At 36.8% G+C, this 12,139-nt stretch overlaps 1 protein-coding gene across 6 annotated transcripts in view; it reads right to left on the bottom strand.

Annotated features, from left to right (window-relative positions):
- Window positions 1–12,139, bottom strand: part of DIP2C (disco interacting protein 2 homolog C) — a 370,310-nt gene that overhangs the window by 141,727 nt on the left and 216,444 nt on the right. For all 6 annotated transcript variants that reach the window (XM_082386001.1, XM_082386000.1, XM_082386005.1 and 3 more), the window contains one exon: window positions 4,350–4,475. In XM_082386001.1, the coding sequence (XP_082242127.1) occupies window positions 4,350–4,475 (126 nt within the window). The remainder of the gene's footprint in view (window positions 1–4,349; window positions 4,476–12,139) is intronic.

Consider the following 12,139-nt stretch of genomic DNA (forward strand, 5'->3'; position numbering starts at 1 on the left):
CCAAATGTCTAGAATATTCTTAAGAGGTGTAAAAATCAGATCAAATGCTCCCTAGGCCTGGGTGTGAGAATGGGAATTAACTGCAAATGGGCACAAGGAAACTCTTTGGGGGGATGGAAATGCTTTAAAACTGGACTGTACCAATAGTTGCACAATCTATATATTTACTACAAGTCATTAAATTACACACTTACAATGCGCTAATTTTATGGGATGTAAATTATACCCCAAGAATGGTATTAAAAAGGAATGTGTTTTCTGCAATAGTTGGGCATAATATTCTGTAAGTATCAACTGCATCAAGTTGGTTGATAGTGTTGTTTTGACAACTTTCTTACGATTATTTAAGAAGAATATTTTAAGAATCTCCAATTATTATTTTTGGTTTTTCTATTTTTCCCTTCATTATGCCAGTTTCTGCCTTATAAATTATAATGCTCTGTTTTTAGGTATGAATAAATACCTAAAAACAATGAATAAATATCCATTGTTATAACTTCCTGGTGAATTGCTCATTTTCCAATATGCAATGTTCCTCTTTATATTTGGTACTACTTTGTCCTGCTGTCTACTTTGTCTGATATTAATATAGACTTGTTCACCTTCCTATGCTTTATGTTTGCATTGTATATTTTTTCATCATTTTATTTTTAACTATCCTTGTTTTTATATTCAAATGTGTCTCTCGTAGACAGCATATAGATGTATCTTCCTTTTTTATTCAGTCTGACTATCTTTTAAGTGGGCGTTTGGTCCATTTACATTTATTGTAATAATTGATACGCGTGAGATTACATCTAACATTTTGCTATTTGTTTTCCATTCATTCCTCCTATTTTAATCTCTGTTGATTTTTCCCACCTTTGTTTCTATTAACCAAATATTTTTTAAGAATTTCATTTTATGTCCTCTATTAAATTCTTACCTATACCTCTTCTCATTTTTTTTAGTGGTTACTTTAGGGCTAAGAATATGAATCCTCAATGGGTCCATATGGGGTCAATACTGTAACTGTCTGCTCTTCAAATCTGACACTACAAACTTTCTCTCCCATCTCACATCACACCTGATACTATTCATTTCGTTCTTTCCATTTTCTGCTTCCTACTTCATAACCATACAACAGTATAATTCCATTCACCTGGCCTTGTCTTTTGTGCAATTGTTGTTTTAAAGAAAATTACAAGAAAAAGCATAGAATTTTATGTTTACCCAGCTATTTACTGTTTCCAGTGTTCTTCTTTCCTTTTCATAGATGTAAATTTTTAGCTGGTATCATCTCCCATCAGCCTAAACAACATCTGTTAGTATGTTTGCAGTTCTGCTGGCATCATATTCTCTGAGCTTTCAGGTGTCTCATTATGCCTTTTTTTCACCCTCATTTATGAAGGATCTTTTCACTGAATATGAATTGACAGTTTCAGTTTTTTCCTTTTGGTACTTTATAAAAATGTCTTCTCATTGTCTTCTGGCCCTTACTGCATCTTCACATAAGTATTCATAATTCATATGACTGTTCTTCTGTATGCAATGTATCTGTTTTCCTTTGATGACTTTCAAGATTTCCTCTTAATCTTTGGATTTCAGCACTTGGACTATTATTAACTTAGGGATGATTCTTTTCATACGTGATCTGCGTGGCGTTCACTGAACTTCTGGAATCTGTGAGGTGGTGTTTTATATCAGTCTGAGAAGTTTGTGGCCCTTATTTCCTTAAGTAGTCTTTCTTCCCTTTTCTCACTCTCTTTTCCTTCTTGGATCCCAATTATAAGTATGTTAACATTGTATCACAGATGCTTGAGGTTCTGTTAATTTTTCTTTTATCTTTTGACTCCTCATTCTTCAGTTTGGTTAATTTCTCTTGATCTCTCTCCAAGTTCACAGACTCTTTTATCCTACTTCTCCAATCTGATGCTAAGCTGATCTAGTAAAATATCATTTCTGTATTATATTTTTCATTTCTAGAGTTTCTATTAATTTTTAAAATATTTTTTTCCTTTCTCTGATCAGCTCAAGTATTAAGATAATATTTTCATTTAGTTCTTTGACATATTTTCATTTGATTCCCTGAATGAGGTCCACTGCCTAAAAGCAGTCATCTCATTTGTTTTGTGCAGTTTTATAGTTGTTCATGGTGTATGGGTTAGTCTGGTAAGTTATTTCATTATGGCTGGAAGCAAAAGTACTGACAAATTCTTCTTATATTTTTGTATGTGAAAAATAAAGCAAAGTTTCATCTATAGAAGACTGGCATTGCAACAATCCTAATCATATCTTTTCCAGAAACTATGATACTAGTCAGCAACCAGTCACTTCATGCAGAGAATATAAAGTTCAGGAATATTCTCTGAAGAAAACTGGACACAAAATTAGTTCTAACAAATGCTATCAGCAACCAAGGAAGACAGAGTGAGAGAAAATGAAGCTGAGCCAAGATTTTGTTCAAGCAAGTAAAGTTACAAATATGCAGACTACTGATAAGCACAAAATAGGTTATGAATGAAAATTTTTATGATGGTGGTGTTGGTATTTATAATTGTACAAAACTATCCCATGTGATACTGTTACTAGGACTCCTGAATGACGTTTACAAAATGTATTATATGGTGTACCTGAAAATGCTAACCAAACGATTAAATGCAAATGTTGCACCAAAAATGACATTCATTTCCAATAACATTCTTTTATATTTTGCAAAGACCTTTGTACAAGGTTCGTTCTCCTGAAAGTTTTGTATTTCATCACGCATGACACAACACTCATGAGGATGGATTTGACATGTGAAAAAGCACATAAACAAATAATCACATTGCACCTTGTACTTTAGACTCAACGTTTCCCATAAAAAAGTGGCTCAGAAAAATGTCCATCTACCTGAATACTGTCTAGTTCCAAAGAGTTGGCTAAAATATATTTTAAGTGGGGTTTGTTATTCTTGTAAGTCCATTCTGTTTGTTGTATAAACACATACAAAATAAAATTTTTCACCACTTATAAATTTTGGCAAATTATAACCATAAACTAAATAGGATTAAATATATTAATTATGCTGATTTAAAAATACTCCAATACTACATGCTGTGGCTCAACAAAAAGGAAGGAAATTGGCAAAAAGGACATCCTTTCCTATTAGAATATTATATTCTTGAGATAAAGAACATTTGTGGTATTATCTGTTAAGACAAAACAAAACAACTAAGTTTTATATTATTTAAGTTTTGTCTTACAAAGCTCAGGACATTCACTTTTAAAGGCATGTAAAGTTGAAGACTTAAGAGTTGTTTGAAGCAGTATTGAATATACTTGACCACATCTGTGAGTTGAAGTGTGTGCTTCTATTACCCTCACTGTTTGCAAACACTCATGATTAACTTCAAAAGACTCCAAAAAATGCTATGTATGTTCAACTATTCTTACTGCACCTTAAATTTCTCTTATGAACAAAGGGGTGTGCCAGGTAACTTAGATCTGCAGAAAAGAGTGGCAACAAGGACATGAATAATGTTGGAACCAGAAACACACACACACAAAAATCAAGTAAATTAGGTTCAATCTTTCATGTTTCTAATAGATACCTGGACGTTTAACTTCATGTTTCACGTCAGTTTTGAAGATCACGAGATACAGATTATAATTATTTGGGTAGAGTTAAGTAGAGATCTTAGGTAGTTATATAAAATTCAAGATTAAACAAAAGCAGAAATATAAATGGGATATTACCTTCAACCATTTAGATCAGGGGTTGGCAGGCCTGTGGACCAAACCCCTCTGCCTGTTTTTGTGACTAAAGTTTTATTGACACATAGCCATGCCTTTCACTGACATGTTGCCCATGGCTGCTTCAGCACCACAATAGCAGAGCAAGCAGCTGTGATACCCCAAAATACTACCTGTACTTCACAGGAAAAATTGATGACACCAGATTTAAGTAACTGCCTAAATTTTTCAATTCATTCAATTTCTTAACAGAACATTACAAACTACTGACATTTTAAAGACTTGAGAATATGCATACACCAGTCTAAGCAGAAGAGAAATTCAGCTTCGGTTAGAAGGATGGATGTACAAACTCTTCTCTTGCTTTGTGAAGAATTAAATAAAATTTTATAGGATTTAAAAAAAAAGTCTGTATCATATTTATGAGTCTAAATGAAAAGTTTAAAAACACTTATTTATATAGACATATACATAATCATGCCAATTTTCCTTCCAAGTTTTATTTAGAGCGTATTTACTATTTCTGGACTCCTGGTTCTCAAAATCTGAATTATAGCACCATGATCTTGAAAGTTAAAAAGATCGCAGTTGCTGGCTCTGACTTCATGAAGCAGACGGGGCCTGCTGCTCACCTGGGGGTGTGTAGGCGTCCATCGAGGTCTGCACAACCAAGGACCTGCGTTTGGAAGGCATAGGCACTGCCATCTTCCTTTCTTTGTGTTTAGCGAGCGCAGCCTGGACAGCTTCTGTATGGACGTCTGAAACAAAGCGAGAGCTCAATCACTCCATTGTTCAGGGACAGCCCGAAGGCCCCAAGCTTTTCTGCTTTCTTTCTGGTCCTGTGAAAGAGTTTATCATCCTACAGAAACTGTCACAAATGGATGAGTGGGGAAGGAAGGAAAATAAGTGTAAACCTGCTAGTTTGAAAGCTCCAGGAAAAAGGCATTCAAATTCATTCGTAGACTTTTAACTGTTCATTTTATTACCCTAGATCTGTATAAATAATCAGATACTAGATGTAAATCTCTGTGATTTTTATTTTCTTAGAGTGAAAGGACCTTGATCTTCAAATATTTCTTCACGGGTCACATTTTCAAGCTTCTTAATTCATTTCAATGTTCTCTTAAGGGAAGTATGCACACCTTACAGGCTGTACGGTAATGATTTTAGCTAACACTTTCCAAACATCAGTTATGGGACAGTCACTATGTTAGGTATTTTGTGTATATTAACCCATTACATTAACTCCACAAATGATTTTTTACTGCCTATTTTGTAAGGTGGTGTCCTCAGGGCTTGGCGTGGAGAATCAGGTGGACAAGGTACTGTGTCTCATGCAGCTCACTTCCTAAAGGGTTAAAGACAGACAACAGACAATCAAAGGGGGTAAAAATGAAACTAAGATAAAAAGATTGAGTACCTACTTAACTGTGAAGCCAGGGAAGAGCTCTCTTACTGTGAAATCTGAATAGTAAGATGAGAATCTCTAAGACAGAGGGAAAAGCCAGCTCAAAGGCCCTGCACTGTGAATGAGGATGGTGCTGGCACAATGCACACAACACCAGCAGAGGGACTCACCAGGGTGAGGGCTTTACAGGAGTGGTACAGAGCTTGGCTCCCATTCTAACTTAGACAGGGAAGCATGGGGGAAGAAGGGTGAGCATGGATGACATGATCTGATTCCGTTTTGGAGGGCTCATTCTGGATGCTGCGAAGGAGACTGCAGGAGAATCAGAGTAGGAGCCAGGAAACCAGTTAGAAGTCTGCAGTCAGGATACTACTACACCCACAATCTTCTGCATGCTCTGTGGAGAAGCCACTCTTATTATTCCCATTTCACAAATGAGAAAGCAAAGGTATGAAGCTCCCCCAGTGTCATGTAACTGGTGAGTAGCATTGACAGGGTTTGAACCCAGGTGTGGGTACCTCCAGGGCCCACACCCTTCACCACTAACCACCCTATTCTCTAGCTGTTCCTAGGAAAACTCCACCCTGTTAACATTTTAGAGTGGGGGTAAATATAGGCCAGCCCTTGGGCCAGATGCAGCCTGCAGTCTCTTTGTAATAATGTTTCACTGGAACAGAGACACACTCATTTATATGTGTATTGTCTATGGCTGCTTCCATACTATAAAAGCAGGGCTGAGCAGTTGTGACAGAGACCATAATGGCTAAAAATATTTTCTATCTGGCCCTTTACAGAAAATATCTGCCAACACTTGTTTTAGAGCATATCACATACCAAACACAATGAATTTATTTATTATTTTATTTTGTTCAGATTGTGTATGCACTTCTCTTTTCTCCTCAACTAGACTCAAAGTACTTTAAGACAAAAACTTAGTTTCTGGTCATTCTTTTTCTTAAACTCCTAGATTAAAAACTGATGACTGAATGACTTGTATTCACGTTACTGAATAAAACTAAAGGGCTCATCAATGAGGTCAGAGTACACTAATTCTCCACATATCAAACACTTTGTTTTATATATTTCTCTTTTTGAACTTTTTGGATGTAATTTCAAATTTACAGAAAATCTGAAAGAATAGTACAGAACTCCCGTATAACTTTTATGCAAACTCACCACTTACATTTGACCCCATTGCTTTCTTTATGTATGTTTTCCCTAATCATTTGAAAATAAATTGCAGGTACCATGTTCCTCTATACCTAAATATTTCAAAGTATTTCCTAAAAATAGAGATATTCTCTTACATAATGTAAATTCTCAAAATCAGGAAATTTAACAATGATATACTATTATCTAATTCAAAGTCCATGTTCAAATAGTGCCAATTATCCCAGTAACTTCCTTTGCAGTTATTTTGTCTTCCTAGTCTATGATCTAATCCAGGACCACGGACGCACTCATTTATCAGATTTTCTTTGCCCTCCTAGATCTGGACCAGTTTCCCAGCTTCTGCATCTCGTGAAACTGGCCATTTTAAAGAATACAGGCCAGTTATTTTGTAGATTGTCTTCAACTTGGATTTTCTGATGTTTCCTCATGATTAGATTCAGACCATGCATTTCAGTGGGGGTTCCACAGAAGTCTGTCCTCTACTGATGGTGTTAACTTTGGTCCTTGGTTAAGATGGTGCCCATCAAGTTCTTCCAAAGTAAAGATGTTACTTTTCCCACTATGTAAGATTCTGTTTAAATTTCAAGAAACTGCCAAAGTGATTATAATATTTAACATCCACATCACCAATATATGAGATTCTAGTCCTGCCACCAGCACTTGGTACAATCTTTTCTACAGTAGCTGTTCTCATGATTGTGAAGTAGAATCATGAAGTTTAATGTACATTTACCTGATGGCTTATGTTGAGCACTTTTCCTGGACTTCTTGGACATTTGCATATCATCTGTTGTGAAGTATACGTCCAAGTTTTTGAGCTGCCTTTTTTTTACTGATTTATACTAGTTCTTTATATATTATGGATACAAGCTTTTTTTAAAAGATATATGTTTTGAAAATACTCATCCCAAGTCTATGGCTCAACTTTCAAACCCTTAATGGTGTGCTTGATGAGGAGAAATTTTTCATTTTCATGAGATTCACTTTGTTATCTTTTCCTCTCTAGCTATTGCTTTTTGAATCCTGCCTATAAATTTTTGCCTACCCCAAGGTTCAAAAAAGACACTCCTTTGTTTTCTTTGGGAAGCTTTATACTTTTACCTTTTACTTTTAGGTCTAGGTACCATCTCAAGTTAATTTTTCTAAGTAGTGGAAGTCGAGGTTGGTGTTCACATTTTCCCACATGCTTATCTAATTTTTCAATTACCATTTGTTGTAAAGATTTTCCTTTCCTTATTAAATTGCCCTAGCTCCTTTGTCAAGTACCACCTAAACATGTGTGTATGGGTATAATTTTGAACTCTCCATCTGGTACAGTAAATCCATTTGTCTATCCTTCTGCTAGTTCTATACTACGTTGATTAGTTATATATTTTTTTCAGTTAGAGTGTTTACAAAACAACATATAAGATTCACCCTCCCAACAATTTTCAGGTGGTCAGCACAATACTGTCAACCACATGTACATGATTGTGCAACAGACCCCAGAAGTCCCCATCCATCCTGCATGACTGAAACTCTACATCCACCTAACAGCAACTCACCACCTCCCTGCCCCCAATCCTGAGCAACCACCATTCTACTTTCTGTTTCTATGAGTTTACTATTTTAGATACCTCATATAAGTGGAATCACACTGTATTTGTCTTTTTGTGACTGGCTTATTTCTCACAGCAAAATGTCCTCAAGAATATGCTGTAGAATATGTCATAATTTCCTTTCCTTTTAAGGCTCAGTAGTATTCCACTATATAGACACACCATATTTTCTTTATCCATTCATCCACTGATGGATATTTAAGTTGCTCCGACCTCCTGGCTGTTGTGAATAATGCTGCTATGACTCTTGGTGTAGTAATATCTGTTCGAATCCCTGCTTTAAATTATTTTGGATATATATCCAAATAGAATTCATAAATCATATGATGGTTCTATTTTTTATTTTTTGAGGAAGCTCCATACTGTTTTCCATAGCTGCTGCACCATTTTACATTCCTACCAACAGTGCACAAGGGTTCCAATTTCTCTACATACTCACCAACATTTGTTTTCTGTTTAAGAAAATTTTTTATAATGGCCATCCTAATGGGTGTGAGTGGTATCTCACTGTGGTTCTGAGTTGCATTTTCCTGATAATTAGTAATGTTGAACATCTTTTAATGGACTTATAGGCCATTTGTATATCTTCCTTGGAGAAATGTCTATTAAAGTTTTTTGCCCATTATTAAATTGGGTTATTTATTGTTATTGAGTTGTAGGAGTTATTTATATATTCTGGATATTAACCCATGATCAGATGTATACAAGAGGATATGTTCTTCAATTTCATAGGCTGCCTTTTCCCTCTATTGTTTCTTTGCTGCAAAGAAGTTTTAAGTATGATGTAGTCCCACTTGTCTAATTTTGCTTTTGTTGCCTGTGCTTTTGGTGTCATATTCAAGAAATCACTGCCAAATCCAATGTCATGAAGCTTTCCCCCTATGTCTTCTTCTAAGAATTCTACAGTGTCAGGTCTTACATTTAGGTCTATAATCTATTTTGAGTTAATTTTTGTATATGGTGTAAGATAACGGTCCAACCTCTTTCTTTTGCAAAACAAAATCCAATTTTCCCAACACTGTTTGTTGAAGAGACTATCTTTTCCCCACTGTGCAGCTTTAGCAGCCTTGTCCAAGATCATCTGACCATATACACAGAGTGTATTTCTGGGCTTTCTATTCTATTCCATTATTCTACATGCCTGTCTTTATGCCTGTACCACAGTGTTTTGATTACTGCACCTTTGTAATTTATATTGAAATCAGGAATTGTGAGGCCTCCATTTTGTTGTTCTTTCTCAAGATTGTTTTGCTTATCTGAGGTCCTTTGAGATTCCATATGAATTTTAGAATTTTTTCATTTCTGCAAAAAATGCCATTGGGATATTGATAAGGAAGATTATTGTAGTTTTATCATAAATTTTGAAATTAGGTAGTGCAAGTCCTCCAACTTTGTTCTTTTCAAGTTTGTTTTGGCTATCCAGATGTGATCTCATTTTCATGGAAATTTTAGAAACACTCTGTCAATTTCTACAAAAACTCTGTTGGGATTTTGATTAGATTCATGTTAAATCTATAAATCAATGTAGAGAGACTATCTTAATATTGAGTCTTCCAATCCATGAACACGGTGGATCTCTCCATTTTTTTTCTCCTTTAATTTCTACCAACAATGTTCTGTAACTTTCACTGAGGAAGTCTTCCTAAATGCTGGATGTTATTGATGTTATTATAAAAAGCATTGTTTTTTTATTTCACTTACAATTTTTGTTGCTAGTATATACAAATACAATTAGTTTTTATATACTGAATTTCTCCCTTGCGCCCTTGCAAAATTCCCATTATTTCTATTAGTTTTGTAAATTTCTTAAAATGTTCAAAATAAGCCATCATGGTGTCTGTAAATATAGTTTTACCCCTTCCTTTCCAGTTCAGTGAACTACACCAAAATATTGAGTAGTCATGTAAGGGTGACAAAATTACAATATATTGTTTTTTGTTCATTATTTTAAATATATGCAAGGTTTTTTGCCTTAAGCATAACTTACTTTTGCAATCAGATAAAAGTTATATTTTTAACATAAAACAATCATTTTAGAAAATATGAATAGATAAGAAAGGTACATTTTAAAGAAGTGTGGATTTTTTCCCACATTTAAAAAAATTGCTAAAACCAAACACAAGTCTGCTAAATTTTTTTCACAAAATTGAAACAAAATAGTAAAACAAGAATATTTTCAATCACAAAGACACTCACATGCCCAAACTAGGAGCCACTCCTGGCCTATGCCCCAGAAGGTAAAGAGTTTACCCACAGTTGGCCATGAGTCAGACTAAGTGCTTGTTGCTGTTAAGTCACTAAGATGTTGGATAGCTTACTGCACAGCAAAATTGAACAATACATAAACTGATGAAGTAACTAATTCTTTTCAAAAGCCAACTCTATGTCTTATTTTAACTGCAAAATAACAGCATAAGAAACATTTAAAACATCTATAAATAGCACCCTGAAGAGTCCATAACACAACATGATGAATAATGATGTTAGCTGGAATACCAGGATGACCCTCCCCAAACAGCAGTGCTGGCGTGATCACTGAAGACCCCTAGAGAGCACGCTCACCCAGTCAAAACAAGGCAAAGATACGGAAAGAGATGCGCGGCCCTGCAGTTGAAGAGCTGCCTCTGGGGTGCACAGTGTAATTAGGGCAAAAAGCATTCACTGCAATGTTGAATGAAATGTTAGGATCAGAATTACCTCCACATGGTAAGCTTTTCAGTGCTTAATACTCCCCACTCCCAACCCAAATATCCAAACCAAAAAGGACCACTAACACCTCAGGAGAGTGACTAGATGGAGAGATCTTTTTGGAAAGATGTTTCAAAATATGATGATTAGTCGGGGGAGAAAACCAACCCATGTCACCGTGCGACTCTCCTGCTTCTTCTAACGTGGCTTCTCCCTTCCATCCTCAACAAGGCTGGGAGCTCTCCTAGTTCCCCCTGTTGCTAGTTGTACGTGTCTAACAGCTGCAGGAAGAGAGGAGAGAGTAAGACTGGACCACACGGCAAAGGGGACACAATGAAGTCTATCTTCTGTGTGAACCAACACGTGTCATCGGGTGCCACAGGGAGGCCCCTCGGCAGTTCCAAGTGCCCTGGATTCCAGGAAGGGGCGTCTGGATGAACAGTTAAGAAGACTGGAAAAGGGGTATTAGCTGAGAATACGTTCATAGCTCTTAGCCCAAAACCCAGATCAATCCTACAAGACCTCACGAAACCAAAAACTTTTCGGAAAATGTGGATAAGCAGGTTGTTACACAGCAAATCTTCCCTTGAAAGCCCAGCACCATTGCACGGGACGCATTCATGAGTGACATCAGTAGTTCTGACGCAGGAACCACGAAGGCATTTGATTAAGTGTCACAAAACCTTAATTACAAGTGTCCTGGATGCAGTTCTTACACAGCCATGTGAATTAGGAACTAGATGAAAGCTGAGGAAGGGAAATAATAAGAAGTGGAGTCTCCCACTCGTTTGAGGTGCTGGGCAGGGTGACAGAGCAGTTGAGCTCCCGGCCACACAAGGCATCAACAAGAGCTGCTGATCATTATGAGCCCTGAGTTCCAGGGAAGGTCTGAAGCACAAATGGACCGAAAAAGATTAAACTAAATACCAGGAGGAAACAATATGGGTCGAGAGCTGTACATTTTGTTTTACAGGAAAGGGAACTACTATTTTCTAGTATATCTAACGTCAATGGAGACGAGTGCCAAAAAGCGGTCAAAGACATCCCACACTTCCCACGAAGGGGCTGGGAAGTGGCAGACTGCAAGTCCATGGACACGGAACATGATTTTAGTTTGGGATTCCACGGTGGCATTGATGTTACCAAAGCGCAGAGGAATGAAGCTAGTCTGATCAAGAAGCACTGAATTAGGCAGGGCAAACATGGCAAGGGTGTAGAAAAAACGGCAGAGATTTGAAAGCTTTCATAGCATAATGAAAGACACCGTGCTGCCCGGAAACCAAATGTGACCTCCGCACTCCTGGGCAGGGGTGTCTCACAGAGCCATCCCTACAGAGCTGTACAGGGCATGCTGGGTGAACTGCTGGCTGGTGCACAGTGCAGGGGCCACAGAAGCCAGCAACATGCAAGAACCAAGAACCACTCCTGCTGAAAGGCCTCCACCTCCTCTGCTAACAGCTGCACATCAAGTCAGCTGACAAAGACAATGCAAGGGCCTAGATCATTCTTTCCTGAGAAGGCAATGAAAGTGGATTCAGGTCTGAGAGGCGATAAA

The sequence above is a fragment of the Balaenoptera borealis genome, assembly GCF_965194805.1.
Source record: "Balaenoptera borealis genome assembly, chromosome: 3".
Taxonomy (NCBI): Eukaryota; Metazoa; Chordata; class Mammalia; order Artiodactyla; family Balaenopteridae; genus Balaenoptera; species Balaenoptera borealis.